The 25558-nt window shown below is 38.5% G+C and overlaps 1 protein-coding gene across 1 annotated transcript in view; it reads right to left on the bottom strand.

Moving 5' to 3' along the window:
* Positions 1-23442, bottom strand: part of EXOC1 (exocyst complex component 1) — a 65569-nt gene extending 42127 nt beyond the window's left edge. The window contains exons 1-5 of the mRNA XM_082611694.1: positions 23307-23442; positions 17732-17865; positions 13850-13980; positions 6398-6557; positions 1535-1722 (exon numbers count right to left, since the gene is read on the bottom strand). Of these exons, the coding sequence (XP_082467820.1) occupies positions 1535-1722; positions 6398-6557; positions 13850-13980; positions 17732-17855 (603 nt within the window). The 5' untranslated portion in view covers positions 17856-17865; positions 23307-23442. The remainder of the gene's footprint in view (positions 1-1534; positions 1723-6397; positions 6558-13849; positions 13981-17731; positions 17866-23306) is intronic.
* Positions 23443-25558: the final 2116 nt, after the last annotated feature.

Below are 25558 nucleotides of genomic sequence, written 5' to 3'. Positions count from 1 at the left end.
GAAGAGCCTGTTGCCATAAGATAGCTCCTTCCATGGTATTCTTTCTTTTCTCTTTCATTTGCGACTACTTTTTTTTTGAGGCAAAGCAGTAACAAACCACCATCCCTTTATTAATGTTTTCTAAATGATTCTGACTATTGATTCTGAATTCCCTGAAATATGGAAGCTTTCAAATCCAAAATTAAACTGCAAAGTAATATGATGACTTGCAACACAGATGTAATATTAACTAGAAAAGAAAATACAAATCACTAAGCCGCATTAAGAAGGCAGATAACAAATATGAGGAAAAAATTTGGACAAGGAATTAAAAGAGTATCATTGTACAGTTGATGCTATAATTTCACATGTGTTATATTATACACTATTCATAACTCAATTATAGGTGCAGCCCAACTGTAAAGGCAGCAGGGCTCAGACCCACTGACATCAAGCAGCAGAGGTGGGCTTGAACTGACCCAGGACAATTCCTACTTTAACATCTTGAAGTCTCTTCTAGGCTTTACTTCCAGAGGGTTTTATAGATTTGTAAGCTTGGACTGTTCGTGTAAACTCTGGGCCTCAGTTCAATCTCATAACTCTGTATCTTTCATGTACCTTAACATTCTTTAAGTCTTTAAATATTTTTTATTCTGAGGATTTTTTTTTTTTTTTTTTTTTGCGGTATGCGGGCCTCTACTGTCGTGGCCTCTCCCGTTGCGGAGCACAGGCTCCGGACGCGCAGGCTCAGCAGCCATGGCTCATGGGCCCAGCTGCCCCGCGGCACGTGGGATCCTCCCGGACCAGGGCACAAACCCGTGTCCCCTGCATCAGCAGGCAGACTCTCAACCACTGCGCCACCAGGGAAGCCCTGAGGATTTTTCTTAAATGCATACCTTGTCTAAACAAAACAAAAAAACCCCCAAATGTTCCCATTTTAGGTTTTTCTCACAACAGAGGTGCTACTTGCAGCTTTTTACTTTCTAAAAAAAAGTAAATAAAGATGTGCATTTAGATACAAACTTAGAAATGTGCGTACAAATGAATAGAGTCTATTCCAAAACATTTCAGCAGGGGAGTCAAACATCCTTTTCCCCTGGCTCTCTGTTTTCCCCACACTATCTTGCTCTCTTTGGGTACATGATTCACTTCTTTCGGCCCAATTTCTCTCTTTCTAACCTGTACCTATTTTTTTTTTTTCAAACCACAAAAACGCTATTCTTTTGCACTGAACTATTCTGAGGTGTTTCAGAGGCTAGGGGAATCAACCCTCAAGTTGGTTTCAGGTTGGCTACTTTTTACTTCCATCACTTCAAATCAAGAAGCTCCCCAATCCAGAACCTCAGCCAACTGCCTTCATTGGCCTATTAGGAATGGTTGTCTTTTGAACAAGAACAGTGAAAGACTGATGGCAGCTGGTAATGCACTTATAGAGAAAGACAGAAATAATCACACTACCCAGGCTTAAGTGCTCAGGAAGTAAAATATAAATATCACCAGTCTCCTCAATCTACTACACACACATCACTAATCATAGATTACAAGAAAGGCTTACCCCATCTAGCACCTGCAGCTCTCTGGACAACCTTTCTGCAAAGGCCTCGGCATTTGAAATTGCATACTCACAGCCTTCCATCATTATCTCAATATCCTGCTCTTCTCTTGCATTTAACTCTTGGTATTCATCCACTGCTTCTTCATCACCTCCTGTCACACTCTGATTTTCTCCACTTGGAACAGATTCTTAAAGAGGGTAAAAATTAAAAATAAAGTAGTCAAAAAAAGTAGGATGGACAATAGCACTGTACTTATAGGTAAGGTCAGTTATAATCACAGGTCACATTTAGTGGCTGAAAAATAGGAAAAAATGATTCAAAAATATGAAAAAAACCCTTATTATTATGAAGAACCGCATGTGTTAACATAATTATCTATTATAACAAAAGCATGCAGTCTAATTCATTGACTTGTGTTAAAATAGGCTTTAGTCACAGTTTCCCAAAACATAATCAAACTATAAAACAAATACAAAACCAGAAACAAAGCACGTGTGCAAGACTAACCTTTTCCCCCTACCTGAAGTGACTGTTGCTCTAACAAAACAATGATTATGAGTTCAGGACACATGAAAAACAATTAATTTGCTTCCCTTTTTTTCCCAGGTAACATTTTCTTCTGTTATCATTTTTCTTTTTGTCTTTGTTTTGTTTTTTCTCCAAATAACTTTCAATTGAAATTTTAAAAATGCATCTACAATTCACAATTTATTTTGGGCACTGAAAATATTAACTGAATTTTCCACTTCTTTGTTTAAAAAATTTTCACGTGTTAATAAAATTTCTAAAGATCAGCTAATAGAAACTTTCTCAGTAACTGTACACTGTAGTAAGAAGAGCAACAACTACACGGCTGAGTGAATTTACAAAAATTTAAACTTTTCCTGCTTCAAAACAAAAGACCACGAGGTCAAATCTGAGATGCTTTCTGGGTAAATGTCTCAGTTCAGTTTTTTGAGAGAATACACTCAGCATGTGGGATTTATATAAATCTTTAGGTTAAGAGAGGTAAAATGAAAAAAATAATTTTTACCCCTAAATAAACCTCGAAACAAAGTCACTGATTTTCATCAACTCATGTGACATGTTAAAATGACAAACACTGGATGTTTGAAATATTATTTTGTATGAAAATGAATACTTGCATTCAGCGTGACATGACATATGTTCATTTGTCCTAGAACAAAAAACACCTAATTCAAAGTAACGAACAGTTTACTCTTAAGAATGGCAATTAGGCCGATTTAGTTAATGTCCCAGAAAAAAAAGGAGGGGGATAAAACTTTTGGTACAGGCAATTACAGATTACAGTATATAAATATAAGTTCCTTCAGTAGCATCGCCAAGCTCCTAGTCCTTTGAAACAGTCACTGTGGAAATGTTAAACTGTCATGTGTGACAGCTTCTTAGCCGCTAGGGGGCAGGGAATGCCTAAACCATTCTGTACAGCTCCTTGCACAAGTAAATATTTAAAAATAAACAAATATTTTAAATGATCATAACTGCTTCAGAAGTATTTTCTCTTCCATAAAAGAGCCCTTTGTAAGTGAATAATGAATACTATCATCGATTTTTATTACCATATGGATTTTGTAGTAATATACTTTTCCCTGCACACAATTTCATAAAATATGCAACCAACAGTACATAACAACGTCAAGTAATAAATATCTATGGAATAGAATAAGAAGAAAAGGTGTTACGCACCTTCTGTAACTTTAGGCAGTTCTGGAGAGTAAAAAGGTATGAAAAAAGCAGAGGAAAGTAAGCAAAGAATATTAGCTGGCTAGAAACGTACACAGGTTTAAATTTTAAAAATACTACCCATATTTCATTCGAACTTCATGCTACATTAAAGCTTAAAAGACAATGTCAAATACAACTACAAACAGGAAATATCCACAAGAAGCTAAATTTCCAGTGTTCATTTTTTAAATTCATTTTCTGACAGTGACTAAAAATACATTTATCTTTCTATTTTCTCTTAGTCGTTTATGAAACAGTACTGCCCAGTCTTTGGAGGAGAAAACTGGGAAACAGATCACTTCCTGGGGATTGTTTATAGGTCAGTTGTGACTCATGCGTTCAGTCTAGTTATTTTCACTCAAGGTCCAAACCTTTACCCAGACACTCCCTCAGAATGGATTAGTCATAAAACATTGTTAGAAAGGACAAGATGGAAGCAGTTTAAAAAAACACACACAATTATCAGTTCAAGCTGGCTTTTAAGGATTCAAGTCAAAGATTTAAAAAAAAAAATCTGGCTGCAAGAATGAAAAAGAAAAGGCCAAACAAAAACTTCACTCTACTTCAACTGCTAACAAAGTCCTGTTTTAAGAACCTTATTCTACTAAAAAGCCCCAATTATTAGCACGAACATTCAATTGTCACCAATAAAAACTACTAAAGCTGCTACTGCTAACATTCCCAATGAACAGTCTTACTTACTTGAATGATTACTTAGCTCTTAAAAGGAGATGTTGATAATTTCTCATTTGTTTTCTAATTTCTCATTTGTTTTCTAACATAACCCAAAGCTTAGAGACTTTTTTTTAAAAATGGGAGTTAGTGGCCATGATTTTAAAGTCCAGTAAAACATTAAACAAGTTTATGGACATTAATAAAGCTACTGTATGAACTCCATTAAACCAAAGCAACAGTTACTGATTTATAGAAAGTGATTTTCAAAATGAGTTCCTTAAGGATCTCAGTATTCTTAAAATTGATCTCAATTAGGTAATATTTATAAAAATAAAAATGTCTACACCTTCGTTTAAGGCCCTGAAAAATTAAATGTCTTGTCTTTTTTTAAAGCTAGTCACCTCATTCTCAAAAAATAGCAATACTCTTCTCATTGATTTTGGTAATATTCCTTAATGAGGTAAATACAGGTAGGTATGTACTTGCCCATATTGTTGACTGAATGAAATATACTGGTTTAAAATACATCTTAGGCAATAAGTAACATCTGGAAACACATCATATTCAACAACAGAACAGAAAGCTTATGAATCATTCACTGATCAGAATGTTCAACCCTGAAATGGTTAAAAAAAAAAAATGAAAGCTACTCAGAACAAATTAAGCCACTATTCAAGGCATGGAAAATTACCATAAATTTCTTAAAGGTTATTTCCTCAACACACTCAACCACCAAGACACTGGAGGCTAATGTTGGCGAGATGGCAACCCTGAGGGCTCTGACACAAGGCCAGCCCCACTGCAGGGAGAAGCATGTGGCCTGAGAGATGTGACTTGCCTCTGCAAGTTCCAAGCATCAAGCCTGAAACCAGTAATGGCCTCACTAATTAGTAAGTGATGGACAAGAATACTACATTTAAGGATAGAAAGATAGATGACCAAACAGCAAAGGAATTAAGTAAAACAAAATGGAGAAAGGACAGAGGCAAGTGACTAAGTCAAGGAATAGTGTGAAGCATCTGAAATTGCCATTTTTATAGGTAAAAATGGTTGAATATTGGCAATTTCAGATGTTTCACTTGACAGAACAGAAGCTTCTATTTTGAAATGCTCATATACAACTTAGGACAAATCTAAGTTTTCTTTCTAATATATAATTTAGAACAAATCTACTTTTTTTTTTTCTCAATAAAGAGGGGCAGGGCTTCCCTGGTGGTGCAGTGGTTGGGGGTCCGCCTGCCGATGCAGGGGACACGGGTTCGTGCCCTGGTCCGGGAGGATCCTGCATGCCGCGGAGCGGCTGGGCCCGTGGGCCATGGCCGCTGAGCCTGCGCGTCCGGAGCCTGTTGCTCCGCAACAGGAGAGGCCACGGTGGTGAGAGGCCCGCGTACGGCAAAAAAAAAAAAAAAAAAAAAAAAAAAAAAGAGGGGCAACAACTCTGTCCACCTGCTGTTACTTCAATTGCTTTCTTTGAGATAAAGAATACAACACAAATTGCATCCGCAAGGCACACAGAACCCATCTTCTCACAATGTGTATGTCTTCATAAAAGAAATTTTAAAAGAGAAAAACCTCATTGTATGTTTTCAACAATTAACAGTAGAGTTTTTCTCTTATAACACAAAATAATCCCTAGTAATATTCCTGAAGACATACTGATCTAAAATACCCTAATTAACCTCATGTCTTAGGACTTTATCCTGATAATAGAATAATAATTGTTAATATATAATTGAGTTCTTACTATATATCTGGCATTGTTCTCATCATGTTCATGTATTAATTTAATCCTTAAAACAATCCTATGGAGTCGATACTATTATTATCTCTGTTTCTGACATATGAGAAACTGAAACATAGAGTAACCCAAGGTCACATAGCTATAGTAAGTGACAAAGCCAGTATTTGAACCCAGGCAGTCTGACTCCAGAGTTGTTTCTTAAACACTACACCTACACTCTACACAAAAATACAGCTACAAGGATATTCATCTCAGAGCTGTTTAAGATAAGCAAAGATTGGAAAAAATTTTTTAAGTGATTAGTTAAAAAATTATAGTATATCCAATACAATGGAATACTATGGTGCCATTAAAAATAATGTTGGGGTAAGTGTTTAATAACATGGAAAATGTTCATGAAACATTATATGAAAAGCCATGTTAGGTAGCAACATAAATTTCTTTATTTTAAAAAAAGCATTTCAGTATGCATAGAAATGCATAGTTATCTCCGAGGATTAAGTTTAAAAGTGATTTTCATTTAAGTTAATGAATCAGTTTTCTATAATGAACAAGCATCACTTCTGCAATAAGAAAAATTATCTTAAAATTCCTTTACAAAAAAGATAATTCAGAGTTTTAAATGCTTTGAGTAATGCCAAATTATATATTCACTTATAGATACACCTGATTTTACATATACATTTTTATTTAACTTTACCTTCCAAAAGCTGTGAGCTAACACTGACAAAATCAATTTTCTTCCGGAGATATCGCTGATTCAGTTTCCAAATGCATGAAATAAATGCATTCTTTTCAGCAGTGCTGCTGGCAACCCATTTATATATTTTTTCAAAATGTAAATCAAATTCAGGATTTTCCTGAAAGAAAAATATACAAAAAATATTGTTTTTGATCATATCCTCTTTTCATTATTGTAAAATATATATTTCAATAAAACAAAAAGAAGCTGAAGCTGTTGTTGGAAAAAAAATCACCATTACAAATCTACTAAAAGGGGGACTTCCCTGGTGGCACAGTGGTTAAGAATCCGCCTGCCAGTGCAGGGTACACAGGTTCGAGCCCTGGTCCAGGAAGATCCCACATGCCGCACAGCAACTAAGCCCGTGCACCACAGCTACTAAGCCTGTGCTCTAGAGCCCGTGAGCCACACCTACTGAGCCCGTGTGCCACAACTACTGAAGGCCGCATGCCTAGAGCCCGTGCTCCACAACAAGAGAAGCCACCGCAATGTGAAGCCCATGCACTGCAATGAAGACTAGCTCCCAATCGCTGCAACTAGAGAAAGCACGTGCGTAGCAACAGACCCAATGCAGCAAAAAAAAAAAAAAAAAAAAAAAAAAATCGACTAAAAGTTTTTTTCCCTCACTGAAACTGGTAATGTCAACACAAGCAAAACTAAGTTATGTTTATATAATGTCATACCTAAATATCTACACAAAGAGATACCCTCCAATAACTATAAATAAATCAAAATGAAATTCTACTCGAAATGGATGAGATGGAGAATAGATTAGTGGTTGTCAGGAGTCAGGGATTGTTGGGGGGAGGAAAAAGGATGGGTGTGCTATAAAGAGGTAGCTGGGGGAGCTCTTTAAGGTGTTGTAATACTTCTGTATCTTGATTGTAGCGGTGGTTACATGGACCCGCACATAATAAGATGGCAAAGAAGTGTGCACACATGCGCGCGCGCACACACACACACAAAATCGACTAAGTGACTTGCAGAGAATGGTTCGGAGAATTCAATTTATAGCACAAATTTTGTTTACCTCTCAATAGAAGCTGGATTAAAAACAACACAGTGTTCTGGTAATTTCCTTTCTATGCCCCTTAGGTCTATGAGTGAAAGTATAGGATGTCTACTTAATGGCCCGTGTCTCAGCTTCCTAGTTTATAAGATGACAACGGTTTCTGGTTTTGACGTGGACCTAATTTTTCTTTTAAAATTGCCTATGGGGTTTTAGAGTTATACTTTTTCTTTGATAATGTGCTATTATTCACAGCTGTGAACCTTCTCATTATAACATGTGAGAAAAAATACAATCTATACCCTAGTGTGATTTCCAAGAACAAATGAGGTGAAAAGCAGGGACTGCTCCTGTTTACAATTCTGAAAATACAGAACAATTAAAGGTGTCTCAAAAGTAAAAAATACTGGCCTTTTAAGGTCCTTTCAAATGAAAAAGAAGTTCAACTGGTGTGAGAGAACTGCACTATGCTCTCTACATGTCTCTTAAGCCACATTACAGAAATATTTTCATGCCTTGATATTCTCCCTTGAATTCAGAACTACTTGACTACTGTATAAAATATGAAAACATATGGATGTATACTTTCCCTCACATCCAAGGAATTAAAAATAGGCTCAAATGTTTTTAATGTTCTATAGAAGGCTAATCATGTATTCAATTAATTTAAGGTGTTATTTAGGGGGAATAAAATGTAATAAAGACCATAAGTAGGCAAGGAAAGTGATATGACTTTCACTGTGAAGATCTGGGATAATTTAGGGATCAAGACTTACCTATGGTACAATCATATTACAGTAGCATGGATGTACTAATGAATTTATAGCTCAATAAGCAGAATTAAAGTGACAAAAGATTAAAAACTTTCACTTACAACAAAAAGGTAATTGCACTATAAACTGGTGCAGCCACTATGGAAAACAGTATGGAGGTTCCTCAAAGAACTAAAAATAGAGTTGCCATATGATCCAGCAATCCCACTCCTGGGCATATACCTGGACAAAACTATAATTTGAAAAGATAAATGCACCCCAATGTTCACTGCAGCACTATTACCACAGCCACGACAGAAAAACAACCTATGTGTCCATTGACAGGTGAATGGATAAAGATGATGTGGTACATATATACAATGAAGTACTACTTAGCCATAAAAAAGAATGAAATAATGCCATTTGCAGCAACATGGATGCTACTGGAGAGTATCATACTAAGTGAAGTAAGTCAGACAGAGAACAAATACATATGATATCACTTATATGTGGAATCTAAAATGTGACACAAATGAACTTATCTGTGAAACAGAAAAAGACTCACTGACATAGAGACCAGACTTGTTATTGCCAAGGGGGAGGAGAGGTGGGAAAGGGATGTACTGGGAGTTTGGGATTAGCAGATCCAAACTATTATACATAGGAAAGATAAACAAGGTCTTACTGTATAGCACAGGGAACTATATTCAACATTCTGTGATAAACCATAATAGAAAAGAATATGAAAAAGAATATATATATGTATAACTAAATCACTTTTCTATACAGCAGAAATTAACACACATTGTAAATCAACTATACTTAATAAATTTCTTTTAAAAAAAGGTAACTGTGGACAAGGATGTCCACTCTCACCACTATTCAACATAGTTTTGGAAGTCCTAGCCACAGCAATCAGAGAACAAAAAGAAATAAGAGGAATATAAATTGGAAAAGAAGAAGTAAAACTGTCACTGTTTACAGATGACACGGTATGATACATAGAAAATCCTAAAGATGCTACCAGAAAACTACTAGAGCTAATCAATGACTTTGGTAAAGTTGCAGGATACAAAATTAATGCCCAGAAATCTCTTGCATTTCTATACACTAACAATGAAAGATCAGAAAGAGAAAGTAAGAAAACAATCCCATTCATTCACCACTGCAACAAAAAGAATAAAATACCTAGGAATAAACCTACCTAGGGAGACAAAAGACCTCTATGCAGAAAACTATAAGACACTGATGAAAGAAATTAAAGATGATACCAACAGATGGAGAGATACCATGTTCTTGGATTGGAAGGATCAATATTGTGAAAATGACTATACTACCCAAAGCAAACTACAGATTCAATGCAATCCCTATCAAATTACCAATGGCATTTTTTACAGAACTAGAACAAAAAAATCTTAAAATTTGTATGGAGACACAAAAGACACCGAATAGGCAAAGCAGTCTTGAGGGAAAAACACGGAGCTGGAAGAATCAGACTCCCTGACTTCAGACTATACTACAAAGCTACAGTAATCAAGACAATATGGTACTGGCACAAAAACAGAAATATAGATCAATGGAACAGGATAGAAAGCCCAGAGATAAACCCACACACCTATGGTCAACTAATCTATGACAAACGAAGCAAGGATATACAATGAAGACAGTCTCTTCAGTAAGTGGTGCTGGGAAAACTGGACAGCTACATGTAAAAGAATGAAATTAGAACACTTCCTAACACCATACACAAAAATAAACTCAAAATAGATTAGAGACCTAAATGTAAGACTGTAAGACTATTAGAGGAAAACATAGGAAGAACACTCTTTGACATAAATCACAGCAAGCTTTTTTCTTTTTTTTTTTTTTTTAACACAGGTATCTTAAAAATTTATTTCTACTTCAGTAAAGAAACAGCCCCAATTACAAAGTCTTAGCCAGTGGAAACCTTGAAATTGACACTCAAGAGTTAAGTAAGATTCAATTTTTTTTTTTTTTTTTGCAGAGCGGCCACATTTAACATTATTATTATTATTTTTTTTTTCTACATCTTCATTGGAGTATAATTGCTCCACAATGGTGCACCAGTCTCCGCTCCACAGCAAAGTGAATCAGTTATACATATACATATGTTCCCATATCTCTTCCCTCTTGCGTCTCCCTCCCTCCCACCCTCCCCATTCCACCCCTCTGGGCGGTCACAAAGCACTGAGCTGATCTCCCCATGCTACAGCAAGATTTTTTTGATCCACCTCCTAGAGTAATGGAAATAAAAACAAAAATAAACAAATGGGACCTAATGAAACTTCAAAGCTTTTGCACAGCAAAGGAAACTACAAACAAGATGAAAAGACAACCCTCAGAATGGGAGAAAATATTTGCAAACGAATCAACGGACAAAGGATTAATCTCCAAAATATATAAACAGCTCATGCAGCTCAATATTAAAAAAACAAACAACCCAATTCAAAAATGGGCAGAAGACCTAAATAGACATTTCTCTAAAGAAGACATACAGATGGCCAAGAAGCACATGAAAAGCTGCTCAACATCACTAATTATTAGAGAAACACAAATCAAAACTACAATGAGGTATCACCTCACACCAGTTAGAATGGGCATCATCAGAAAATCTACAAACAACAAATGCTGGAGAGGGTGTGGAGAAAAGGGAACCCTCTTGCACTGTTGGTGGGAATGTAAATTGATACAGCCACTATGGAGAACAGTATGGAGGTTCCTTAAAAAACTAAAAATAGAATTACCATATGACCCAACAATCCCACTACTGGGCATATACCCAGAGAAAACCATAATTCAAAAAGACATATGCACCCCAATGTTCATTGCAGCACTATTTACAATAGCCAGGTCATGGAAGCAACCTAAATGCCCATCGACAGACGAATGGTTAAAGAAGATGTGGTACATATATACAATGGAATATTACTCAGCCATAAAAAGGAACGAAATTGGGTCATTTGTAGAGACATGGATGGATCTCGAGACTGTCATACAGAGTGAAGTAAGTCAGAAAGAGAAAAACAAATATCGTATATTAACGCATGTATGTGGAACCTAGAAAAATGGTACAGCTGAACCAGTGTGCAGGGCAGAAATTGAGACACAGATGTAGAGAACAAACGTATGGACATCAAGGGGGAAAGCGGTGGAGGGGCGTGGTGGTGGTGTGATGAATTGGGAGATTGCGATTGACATGTATACCCTGATGTGTATTAAATGGATGACTAATAAGAATCTGCTGTATAAAAAATAAAATAAAATAAAATTCAAAAATTCAAAAAAAATAACTGCATTAGTATTTATAAAGAAATTTAAGAGTCTTGGCAACTCATATGAAGCTTGACGGGAAATGATCTCTTCCCTGGGAATATTTCACATAATGCCATAAAAGACACTGACTGCTCCAGCAGCAACACTCACACAAATCAATACGTGATGCAGGGACTTCCCTGGTGGCGTAGTGGTTAAGAATCCGCCTGCAAATGCAGGGGACACGGGTTCGAGCCCTGGTCTAGGAAGATGCCACATGCCGCGGAGCAACTAAGCCCAGGAGCCACGACTACTGAGCCCGTGTGCCACAACTACTAAAGCCCATGTGCCTAGATCCCATGCTTCGCAACAAGAGAAGCCACGACAATGAGAAGCCCGTGCACCGCAACGAAGAGTAGCCCCCGCTCACTGCAACTAGAGAAAGCCCACGCGCAGCAACAAAGACGCAACACAGCCATAAATAAATAAAAATTTTTAAAAAATTATTAATGTGGGCTTCCCTGGTGGCGCAGTGGTTGAGAGCCCGCCTGCCGATGCAGGGGACACGGGTTCGTGCCCCGGTCCGGGAAGATCCCACATGCCACGGAGTGGCTGGGCCCGTGAGCCATGGCCGTTGAGCCTCCGCGTCCAGAGCCTGTGCTCCGCAACGGGAGAGGCCACAACAGCGTGAGGCCCACATACCGCAAAAAAAAAAAAAAAAAAAAAAAAAATTATTAATGTGTGATGCAAAATGGCTAATATTAGGCTATGTATAAAAATTTTATGTTTTATATCCACATGTAGCATACACACACCAAGGTGCCTGCATAAAATGAAAAAAAATCCATTAAGCAAGTCAGCAATGAGGTGTCAGCTGAGGAAAGCATTCAAATAAGCATTCAGCAATGTTAGTGAATTACACAAGTCAATGGGGTTATGAAGTGTGGAACTAATGAAGAGAAAAAGGCTTTTTAATAAAGGTGAATTTCTAAAAAGCCTTTGAAGTATTTTGTCTTAACAGAAAATCTCTACTCTTGATCCTTCCCATAAAAGAAATTATTAAATAATTGAAGTGTTTTTTAAAATCTCGTTTTCATGTTCTTTCCAAATACATATACATGTACCCACATTCAAAGCACCTGTCAGACCCCGTTTTCCACATCCCACATTTTTCTAAAAACTGGGTGCTTTTTAGGAATAAAGCAAAGGCCCAGTTTGCCTAAAATATTTAAAGAAAAGGCATTCTCTACATTTTGGAAGAAATCTCAACTCTACAGATATGCAGGAGTCTCCTAAAGCTGTTTCTGCTTCATTAAAAAAATCTTCTTGCACCTGACTCAACTGCCTGTCACGCTGTCCAGCTTTTAGTTCCTCAGAGGTTTGTACCAGGTCAGCATAAAACCAGATTTTTATTTTATCAGACTGCTCTACAAAGGTAGTTCTCACTTCTCTGTGCCTTTTTCATCACTGTATGAGACTTGTAGAGTTCAGTCAATGGGCACATGTAGTTACAGTACTGTAAGCCTTGCTATCAGCCCCATCCACAGTACAGTAGATGCGGTGCAAGGCATTTGCTAGAGCTCTGGAGGTGCCTCTGGGCTGCAGAGGAAGATGAGGGGGAGGGTTAGAGAGGCTGAAGAGGAAGAAGCACCTACTTTAACCTGAGGGGCTCTACTTTATTTCTTTTTTTTTTTTAAAAAGGGTATTGCTGTGAAAAGCCTTGAACTGTCAGGAATAAAGGTGGCCCTTTATCACGATTATTGAATTTTCCTGGAGTTTGAGTGTGACTTAAGGTGTAAGGCATCTTATTCTTTAAATCTTGTTTAATACCTTATTTAATGTCTTATATCTTATTCTTCAAAGTCCTTAAAATAAGGGGTGAAACTCACTATCACTGCCATCACTTGAGCCACAATATTACCTAAGGAAGATTCACTTTGGTTATATTTTCTGTGATTTCTGAACTAGGTTTTACCAAAACAATGATTTTTTTAGAAAACTACTCACACAACACACCACTTTAAAATCCATACTAATTTATGGATTTTATACTAAGTATACCTCATCTAAATATAGAAATGTACAGTCAAGGTTATTTTGCTCTAGTTATGTAGCCTGTGAACAAACATAATTGTAGCTCAAAAAAAAAAAAAGCACAAACAATGAAACAAGCTTACATACATACTTATTTTAAGTAGCCTGCGAATGAGAAGTGAGAGAATGGAAGGTTGGATAATACATTTTAGACTAATTGCTGGTTAGGTGGTGAACTACTGGGTCACAAAACAAGTTTAGATCATCTTAGAAGACAACATACTATGTTATAAAATGAAAGACACTTTCTGAATTCATGTCAAAGAACTAACAAAAACATACTTTAATAGCATCCTTGGCATCTACCACAGCAAGGTCTCGAAGGGCCCAAGCAATCTGCCTTTTGTAGAAATCTCCTTTATCAGATTTCTTGACTTTGACCACCTTCACCTGCACGGGGCGTTCAGTTGTCACTGTTGAATAAAACACACACTTTCATTAGAGACATTATTCATTTCCTCATTCTTCATTAATTCATTGCAAACACAGCTGTCAGGTGCCTGTGCACAATACTAAAACAGGAATAGTATTTCATAACAAATGCTGTGACTGAGGAATACATGGAATACTAATGGAATAATCTAAATCGGACTAGAAGGTCAGAGGCAGATTACTTGAGAAGTAAAACTCTTGAAACTCAAAAATAAGAAAAAAAATTCAGATTAAAAAAATGGGCCAAAGACCTTGACAGACACCAGACCAAAGAAGATATATAGACCACAAATAAGCATATGAAAAGATGCTCCACAGCATATGTCATCAGGGAAACGTAAATCAAATGACAACGAGATACCACTACACACCTATTAGAATGGCCAAAATCCAGAGCACTGACAACACCAAATGCTGGTGAGGATGTGAAGCAACATGCACTGTCATTCACTGACGGTGGGAATTAAAAATGGTACAGTCACTTTGGAGGAGAGTTTGGCAGTTTCCTAACAAAACTAAACATATTCTTACCATATTATCCAGCAACTGCATTCCTTGGTATTTACCCAAAGGAGCTGAAAACATATGTCCACACAAAAACCTGCACACGGATGTTTATAGCTGCTTTATTTATAACTGCTAACTTGGAAGCAACCAAGATGTCCTTCAGTAGGTGAATGGATAAATAAACTGCGGTACATCTAGACAATGGAATGTTATGCAGCACTAAAAAGAAATGAGCTATAAGCCATGAAAACACATGGAGGAAAGTTAAATGCATATTACTAAGTGAAAGAAACCAATCTGAGAAGGTTACATACTATTTGATTCCAATTACTATATGACATTCTGGAAAAGGCAAAACTGTGGAGACAGTAAAAAGATCAATGGTTGCCAGGGATTGGGGAAGAGATGAACAGGCAGAGCACGGAGGATTTTTAGGGCAGTTAAAATACTCTATATGACATCCATTTGTCCAAACCCAACACCAAGAGTGAAACCTACAGTAAACTATGGACTTTGGGTGATTATGATTTGTTAACGTAGGTTCATTCTTGGTAACAAATGTACCACTGTGGTGAGTAGTGTTAACAAAGCGAAAGGCTATGCATGTGTGGGGAAAGGGGCATAAGGGAAATCTCTGTACCTACCTCTCAATTTTCTTATAAACCTAAAGCTGCTCTAAAAAAAATAAAGTCTTAAAAATGTATTAATGCTAACAGGAGTTATTATTTGCAATAGTATTAAAAATCTAGGAATAAACAAATACCTAGGGGTAAATATAACACATGTGCAAAGCCTTTAAAATTATAAAACTTGGGACTTCCCTGGTGGTCCAGTGGTTAAGACTCCATGCTCCCAATGCAGGGGGCCCAGGTTTGAGCCCTGGTCAGGTAACTAAATCCTGCATGCCGCAACTAAGAGCCCACATGTGGCAACAAAGATCCCTCGTGCTGCAACTAAGACCCGGCACAGCCAAATAAATAAATAAACATTAAAAAAATAATAATAAAATCATAAAACTTATTGAAAGTTTTTAAAACTATAAACCTTATTGCAAGGCATTAAAGAAGACCAAGATAAATGGAGAACCATACCATATTCATGAACAAGAAGACTTAATATCATAAAATGCAAGTTCTCTCCAAAGTGAACTACAGATTCAAAACAATTCCAATCAAACTCCCAACAAAATTTGGAACTTGATTCTAAAATTCAGATGAAAAACAAAATACCCACAAGACAACATAAAATCCAGATATAAGAAAGGACCCAGAAACAAACACACTCACACTCATCACTATAAACATGGACACAGGTAAAGCAAAGACTGAAATGCGAAAGGTAAAATTATAAAACTTTTAGAATGTAGTATAGGAGAATACTTTTATTACTCCAGGGTATGGAAGGATATCTTAAAGAAGACACAAAAAGGGGAAGCCATAAATGATCAGACTGATTAATCTGATTTCATTAAAAGGCATCACAAAAAGTGAAAAGATAAGCCATAAACTGGGATGCATACAATCAGTAAATTAGTATCCAAATTACATACAGAACTTAAAGAAATCGGTAAAAGGACAACCAACAGAATAGAAAAACGAGTAAAAGGCTTAAACAGGCAAATTTCTTAGGCAAGAAAATTAATGGCTAATAAATCCATGAAAAGAGGCTCAATCTCATTATTATTTAGGGACATGAAATTTAAAACCACAATGAGATTCTATTTCACACCCACCAGATTGGAAACAACAGTCTGTCAAAACCAAGTTTAGACTAGGATGTGGAGAACCCGAAACACACACTGCTTGTGGGAGTGAAAACCAGTACAACTACTTTTGAAAATAATCTATTAGGGTAGTGTTGACCATTCACTGCCTATGACCCAGCAATCTCACATTTAGGTGTCTACCCTAGAAGATTCTTGCCTGTGTACACTAGCAGACAAAGACAAACATGCTCACAGAAGTGCTGCCCGAATAGCAAAACCTGGAAACAAACCTCCTGGTCATCACTGGTAGGATGGGTAAGTAAACAGCAGTACTCTCAGAGTAGAATACTACACAGCAGTGGAAATGAAAGAATTACAGCTATGGGAGAAAAACAAGAGATAACACTCACAAACACAAACATACTGTTGAGTGGAAAAAGTCACAAATGAATACCTGTGCTATGATTCAATTTATGTAAAGTTCAAAGACACGCAAATATAACAATGTATATTCGAGATTACAAACACATATGGTAAAATGATAAAGAAAAGCAAGGAAAGAGTAAATCAAAACTCAGGATACTAGTTACCTCTTAATGAGGGAGGGAAGGGAATGGGAGCAGGGCAGGGCACACAGGAGACTTCAAAGGTAATGGTAAAATTCTTCTTATTCTGGATAGTGGTATATACAAGTGTTCACACCTTGTATGTATGTTACATAAATACTTTTGTGGGACTTCCCTGGTGGTGCAGTAGTTAAGAATCTGCCTGCCAGTGCAGGGGACACAAGTTTGATCCCTGGTCTGGGAAGATCCCACATGCCATGGAGCATCTAAGCCTGTGCACCACAACTACTGAGCCTGTGCTCTAGAGCCCTGAGCCACAACTGCTGAGCCCGTGTGCCGCAACTACTGAAGCCCAAGCACCTAGAGCCTGTGCTCCACAACAAGAGAAGCCACTGCAATGAGAAGTCTGCGCACGGCAACTAGAGAAAGCCTGCGCGCAGCAACGAAGACCCAACGCGGCCAAAAATAAATTTTTTTAAAAAAGGGATACTTTTGTATCTACTCAAGATTTAATTAAAGACAATTGAAAAAAAAACGAATTTGCTGGCCCAATTTTCCAATCACAGAAACAATGAGAATATTTTATTTATGAAATTGAATTTCTTTTTTTTTTAAAGTGATACATGGTCATTCTTTTATTTTTTCAATTTATTTATTTGGCTGCATCAGGTCTTAGTTGCAGTTCACAGGATCTTCTTTGTGGGATGCAGGATCTTTCATTGCAGCACACAGGCTTCTCTAGTTGTGGTGCGCAGGCTTAGCTGCCCCGTGGCACGTGGAATCTTAGTTCCCTGACCAGAGATGGAAAGCATGTCCCCTGCATTGGAAGGCAGATTCTTAACCACTGGACCACCAGGGAAGCCCGAGAATATATTAAACAATGAGGAAATGACCCCTAGGGAATAAAAGAATAAAAGAATGCCAAACAGGAACCTTGACTTACTAAATACCCACCTGTGGCGCACAAAAAACAGTTCTTTTTCTTTTTTCCTGCTTTGCAGACATTGACAATACTCAGCAGGCGTTCGTCATCTGGTGTAAAAATGTCTCTTTGTAATGCATGCTTGATTGCTGTCATCTTTACTCAACTGAAAAAATTCAGAGTACAGATATTATACTCATTCTCAAAATCATTCTATCTTACATTGTTCCATTTAGGATTAAAAATATGATCTTATTTATGGCAAATAAGTGTAGGTTGAATGATTTAATACATTAGTACACCTACATCATAAAAATAAAAAGTTGTATGTTTGGAAAAGAAATTAGAGAACCAGTGATATCAAACTCTAAAATCTTTGGAAGTGTTCACCAAATATTATAATATATTTAAAAAATTATTTAGGAAAAAATTAAAAAACCCATGCCCAATCTTCAAATATAAATTCCCTATATAAAGAACTCTTACAACTCAACAATAAAAAGACAAGTAACCCAGTTAAAAACTGAGCAAAGGATCTGAATAGACATTTCTCCAAGGAAGAGATACAAATGGCCAATAAGCACATGGAAAGATGCGCAACATCATTAGCCATTAGGGAAATGCAAATCAAACCCACATTGAGATACCTACCACTTTACACAGCTAGGATGGCTAAAAATTAAGAAGACAAGTGTTGGTAAAGGTGTGGAGAAAAAGGAAGTCTCATATATTGCTGGTGATTATAAAATGCTATAGCCACTTCAGAAAACAGCTTGGTGGTTCCTCAAAAAGTTAAACATGGTTTACCATATGACCCAGCAATTCCACTCCTAGGTATATACTCAAGAGAACTGCTAAACATATGTCCACACAAAATCGTGTATCTAAATGTCCATAGCAGTATTGTTCACCATAGTCAAAACGTGGAAACATCTCAAATGTCCTGATGAACAGCAAAATGAAATATATCCATACAGTAGAATATTATTTGGCCATAAAAAAGGAACAAAGTACTGATACATACTACAACATCAGTGAATCCTGAAAACATGATGCTAAGTGAAAGAAGACAGTTACAAAGAACCACATATTTTAGGATTCCATTTATGTGAAATGTCCAGAGTAGACAAATCCATACAGATGGATTGATTTGTGGTTGCCAGGGGCTGAGGGCAAGGAGGAATGGGGAGTGACTGCTAATGTGTATGGGGCTTCTTTTTGGGGTGATGAAAATGTCCTTGAATTAGATAGTAGTGATGTTTTTATAACCCTTTGAATATACTGGAAACCACTGAATTATATACTGAAAAAAGGTGAATTTTATGGTATATTAATCATCTTTTTTCAAATATAACTTAAGTTACATACTTCAAAAAAACTCACTGCAACTTTATTTTTTGAATATACTGTATATATATATTTGTGTGTATATACATTATTATTTCCAATACAGATGAATAGTATTTCATACGTGTGAGCTTGCTTAGGAAATTAACTCCTAGTTCTAACACTGCTTCTATGGGAAAATGAAGAAATTATGAGTTTTAAATAAATGACTTAAAGTGAATTTTTATAACACACGGACACTTCTGTAAACTATAGGTATCTCCTATATTTTACTCAATCTGTAAAACTTCTATCTCTGCTCCAACTCAAAAAATTGCTTTTCTCACAAAACTCACACTTCTATCCCTCTTTCACCTCATCTCTGCCTCTAGTCTCCTGACGGCCCCCTCCTTCCTGTTATCCTAGTCCATCTGGCCTCTCCAAGCTTAATTTCTTTTCCAACCTAGCCTAGAGGCAGTGTTCATTTCCCTACACCCACACTATCCCCTTCAATGATCTTGCTCCATTTGTAGACCAGTTCACTCTGTTCACCAATCTCCATAAACTAACTTTTTTCTCTACTTTTCTTGGCTACCATATGCCATTTAAGAAGGCCTCATATCCATGTTCACTGCACTCATTACAAATATTTAAATCCAATCAAAGCTAAACTTTCAAAGTTGCTCAGCAGTTCCTTAACACCTTCTTTGATGATTCCTCTTCCTACTCCCCATCAGTATTGCAAATCCTTATTTCTCTCCTTCAACCCCCAACTCTAGTGTCAGCCTCCTCCCTCTCTGCAAATGGCTTCACCGTCTACCCGGCAGAGAATATAGAAGCTATGAAGAGCAAGTTTCCCCAACTGCTTTCTTCTTCATCTCTCTACATTTTTACCCATCCTAACCTCCATTCCACCTATTATAAAATGTCCATGTTACTATCCCTTAATATGTTTTAGGGCCTACACACTGTGTTAAAAGCTCAACTCTATCCTACGCCCAAGCCACGCTGGATACTGGCCAGTTTGCTTTTCTGTCTCTAGGCTCTTGTTTGTGCAATTTCTTTTCCTGAAATTCTTTTCTCCCTGGGAAATTCCAATTCATCCTTAAGATCTTGCTGAAATGTCACCTCTTCTGTGAAGTAGTCACACACTCAAGGAAAAAAAGAAATTCCTTTCCTACTTCTCTAATATTTCCCCTCTATTCTGCTAACATAGCACTTACAAACCATATTGTCTAGCTAGTTGTATTCTCTCCCCCATTAAAAGTATCTCCTTGCAGGCAAGACCACGTCTTATCCATCTTTGTATTCCAAGAACTTGGCAAAGACATACCAGGCATTTAATAAATTAACCAAAATGACAGCACCAAATAACATGACAACTAAAGCATTCTGCTGATTTTCCTTCATCTACACGTAATTTATCCTTTCTGCTCCTGCTGCCAACACACTAACCCAGGTTCACATCAACCACCTCTATTAAACACCACAGCATCTGGTTATCTCTTTTGCAAGCTTCTACAACCCCAAAACTCTCGACAAATAATATTAAAACATAGCTTTCATCACAATATACCCTTGCTCAACATTTTCCTAATGTTCCAAAATACAAACCTTCCACTCCAAGCTCTCTGTTCATTCTGGTCTTTAAATCTTTGCTTAGGAGCTTTTCCATGCAGGGAGTATCATGTATCCAAACCCTAATTACACTCCATAATTTATATGAAGTTGATTCAATAAAGATTTTAATCCAAACTGATCTCTCCTCTCAACTGCTACAGCATTTATTGTATTTACTAAACAATCAAGCACTTGCTGTCCAACTGGTTTGTAAAATCACAAGCTCCTGGATCTCAACAACTCTCTTTAAAGAAAAGGGGGATGGGGGGTGTTTTAGCATAGTTTTGTGTCCTTTATTAGTGGGTACTCAACAAATATCTCTTGCGGTAACTTGAACTGAATAGTAAAAGCTGGTTAAATGAATGACTAATAGCGGTCAGCATCTACCACCCAGTCCCTGTTTGGTCAAAAGCAAAGGACTGACTGTATGGTAAGTGGTAAAACAAGACTGGACTGGGCAGAGTTCATAAAGGAGTTAGTAATAATGAAAACACTATGCGACTCTCATTCATTCGGCAAATATCGATGCCTGCGAAGTGCCAGGCAGAATTCTAGGTTACAGTGGTGTATATGACAGATATGTCCATGAAGACAGGAAGAGCCATGACTCCAATGGCATCTACATTCTCAGGGTGGAGTGATTAACTCTCCAGTCTTTACAGTACATTTTTTGTAAGTCAGTGAAGGAACCATTAGAGGTCCTCCAAAACTATTTCCCCCGTTTAAGAACCCATGTCTGACCATGCTCCAGTGGCAGTCAGCCACAATACTCTACATTGGTTCTTGTTTCCTTAAATTCAGCTGGATCATTACAGGGTGTGGCAGGTAACTTGTCTGTAGGAGTGCCATGTCAGTGAGTGAGTGTGGGCTGGGCCCTGTACGCTCTCGAGACATCTTAGCGCGTGGAGCACTGTCCTCCAGAAGAGAACACGGTGCCTGGAGCCAGGGAAATGCACTTAAAAGATTTAGAAGAGTATATGCCCAGTAGTGGGATTGCTGGGTCATATGGTAGTTCTATTTGTAGTTTTTTAAGGAACCTCCATAGTGTTCTCCATAGTGGCTGTACCAATCCACATTCCCACCAGCAGTGCAAGAGTGTTCCCTTTTCTCCACACCCTCTCCAGCATTTATTGTTTCTAGATTTCTTGATGATGGCCATTCTGACTGGTGTGAGATATCATCTCATTGTAGTTTTGATTTGCATTTCTCTAATGATTAATGATGTTGAGCATTCTTTCATGTGTTTGTTGGCAGTCTGTATATCTTCTTTGGAGAAATGCCTATTTAAGTCTTCTGCCCATTTTTGGATTGGGTTGTTTGTTTTTTTGCTATTGAGCTGCATGAGCTGTTTATAAATTTTGGAGATTAATCCTTTGTCAGTTGCTTCATTTGCAAATATTTTCTCCCATTCTGAGGGTTGTCTTTTGGTCTTGTGTATGGTTTCCTTTGCTGTGCAAAAGCTTTGAAGTTTCATTAGGTCCCATTTGTTTATCTTTGTTTTTATTTCCATTTCTCTAGGAGGTGGGTCCAAAAGGATCTTGCTGTCATTTATGTCATAGAGTGTTCTACCTATGTTTTCCTCTAAGAGTTTGATAGTTTCTGGCCTTACATTTAGGTCTTTAATCCATTTTGAGCTTATTTTTGTGTATGGTGTTAGGGAATGATCTAATCTCAAAACTTTTGCATATACCCTGAGAAAACCATAATTCAAAAAGAGACATGTACCAAAATGTTCATTGCAGCTCTATTCACAATAGCCCGGAGCTGGAAACAACCTAAGTGTCCATCATCGGATGAATGGATAAAGAAGATGTGGCACATATATACAATGGAATATTACTCAGCCATAAAAAGAAACGAAACTGAGCTATTTGTAATGAGGTGGATAGACCTAGAGTCTGTCATACAGAGTGAAGTAAGTCAGAAAGAGAAAGACAAATACCGTATGCTAACACATATGTATGGAATTAAAAAAAAAATGTCATGAAGAACCTAGGGGGTAAAACGGGAATAAAGACACAGACCTACTTGAGAATGGACTTGAGGATATGGGGAGGGGGAAGGGTAAGCTGTGACAAAGCGAAAGAGAGGCATGGACATATATACACTACCAAACGTAAGGTAGATAGATAGTGGGAAGCAGCCGCAGAGCACAGGGAGATCAGCTCGGTGCTTTGTGACCGCCTGGAGGGGTGGGATGGGGAGGGTGGGAGGGAGGGAGATGCATGAGGGAAGGGATGTGGGAACAGATGTATATGTATGACTGATTCACTTTGTTATAAAGCAGAAACTAATTTAAAAAAAATATATATATATATATAAAAAGATTTAGAAGAAAATGTGGATTTGGACCCCTGCTGCTTCACGCCAGAGAGCAAACGGATCAGGGCCCTTTTTACAGTGAAATCTGGTTTTCATGGGCGGAACCGGAAAGGGGTGTCAGGATTGCCCTCCCAGCCCCCCGGGGCGGGGGATGCTCCTACCGGACTCTGCGACAGGCAGGAAGAGAAGTGGGCCCTGACGGCGGAGGGAGCGGCACCCGACCCCCCGGTGCTGGGCCAGCGGCGGAACTGAGGAGCCGCCTCAGACCCTGGCGTCCACCCGTCCGCTCGTCGGTGCGCCGCCGCCAGGACCGCCCGGCAGCCGCGGCCGAAGGCTTACCGCAAGGCCGGACCGAGCCCGCCTGTGCCGAGGCGAGTCCTCCACGACAGAGATGGGACGGGGCTGGAGCGGCCACGGGTACGAAGACGCCCTCCTCACTCGAGCGGCCAACCGGAAGCGGCCGATCTGCCCCACCTCCGATATCCGGACACGTGACCAGCCTCCACGCCGGAAGTCGGTCGGGTAGAGCCGGAAGGAGTCGGCAGAGGCCTTGGCAAGGGGTGGGGGTCGGGTCTCGCCGTAGGGGAGTGTCTAAGACAAGCAGGGGCGGGACTCCGTCGCTCGGAGACTGACTCGGGAGCTGGGGCATTTGGTGTTGCGTGTTAGTTTCTCTTGAAGAGTTATTTATTTAGCTGTTTTCAGCCGTTCTTTTTTTTTTTTTTTTTTTTTTTTTTTTTTGCGATACGCGGGCCTCTCACTGCTGTGGCCTCTCCCGTTGCGGAGCACAGGCTCCGGACGCGCAGGCCCAGCGGCCACGGCTCACGGGCCCAGCCGCTCCGCGGCACGTGGGATCCTCCCAGACCGGGGCACGAACCCGCGCCCCCTGCATCGGCAGGCGGACTCTCAACCACTGCGCCACCAGGGAAGCCCTCAGCAGTTCATTTAAGAAGAGATGCGATTACATGTTTTCTTTCTTGCACACGTAAAGCTCTGTTAACTCTAGATACTTGCTGCTTATGGCATGGAGAGTTTAAATGAATTAAATCAGAATTGGGGGGGGACGCGGGGGACCAAGACACCAACACTTAAAAAAAATTTTTTTTAACTTTTTTAGGCGCGCAGCATATGTGATCTTAGTTCCCCCACCAGCAATCGCACTCGCACCCCCTGCAATGGAAGGGTGGAGTCTTAACCACTGGACCGCCAGGGAAGTTCCCAGTAGTACTTTTCACATCTTTGGGGAAAATTCTAATATGCAGCTATGGTGGAGAACCATTGATACAATGACGTTGGTATTTTAAAATGTGATCTGTGGACCAGCTGCTTGGGCATCATCTGGGGGTTCTTTAGAAAATGCAGCCTCTCAGGCTTACTTCAGATCTACTGAATGGTAATCTACATCTTAACGAGATGACGCCTGTTCACGTTTAAGTTTGAGAAGCACAGGTGATGCCAGTGTTGCTGGTTGCAAGGCAAGTGATTTATTTATTCCATATGTTTGGCACCTGTTTTATGCCAGGCACTTTGATCCAGGTGCAGAGGTGATTCAGACATGAATCTCACCCTGAAGACGTTCCCGGTATGGTAGGGCCAAACAAGGTATACATACAAATACATATAAAATAAGACAAAATAAATGACCAAAGAGAGATACAGGTCAGATAAATGTGCTGGTAATTCAGAGGAGCGACTTCTTTGCTCTAGCTCAATACCGTCCTTTGCAAGGGTTCTGCAGGGACCCATTCAATGCAAGCACTCGTTCATTTGAAAACAGAGCCACCTCAATGCTGGGCACTGTATTCGGTGCTGGAGATACAAAGACAGGGATCCCACTAAGAAGGGGACACACCGTCATTGGAGAGACAATTAAATAGAGGGATAAATTACAGTCTAGTGTGGTAAAGTAAACAACAAAAGTAGAAAAAAAGAGATGTAGCGCCATAGGAATGCAAAAGAAGGTGTAACTCACTCTGTCGAGATGGATTCACTGAGAAAGGGACAAATGAACTGTGCAAAGTATCTTTCAGTGTTTAGCTGAAGATATAATTTGGTAGAAAAATCAGCAGACACAGTAGGGACCTGTTTGCTCCTGAGATCAATATGCTGTAGTCAATACTACTTGAAATGCTTTTCAGTTTCATTGAATGACTTCCCTTTTAAGAGCAGGATCTGATCTGATCTTTAGAAAGACCTCTTGGGTCCTTCCTGCTCAGTCCCAGAATGCTTACTGTGGACACTCTTTATATGACAGTTGCATGTGCTATTTTGTCCTTTTTTTTCCTTTCTCTTTTCTTTTCTTCCTTTTTTTTTTTTTTTTTACCTGTATGTTTACAGCCCTCTTCAAAGTTGGGAAGTGAATTGCTTTTCAGAAGCCTGGACTTCTTCCCTGAACTCTAGATTTGTTGTTGTTGTTCTCTAGTTTTTTGGTTTTTTAAATTAATTTTTACTGCAGTATAGTTGCTTTACAACGTGAACTCCAGCTTTGTGTATCCACTGCCTCCCCAACATTTCCACTCGGATGTCCATTAGGCATCTCAAACTAAAATTTAAAAATTTCTAAAAATTAAATTCTCATTTCTCCCCTCCTCTCC

This window comes from Mesoplodon mirus (genome assembly GCF_964341445.2).
Source record: "Mesoplodon mirus genome assembly, chromosome: 2".
In the NCBI taxonomy this organism is placed as follows: domain Eukaryota; kingdom Metazoa; phylum Chordata; class Mammalia; order Artiodactyla; family Ziphiidae; genus Mesoplodon; species Mesoplodon mirus.
This window is presented reverse-complemented; position numbering and strand designations above follow the sequence as displayed.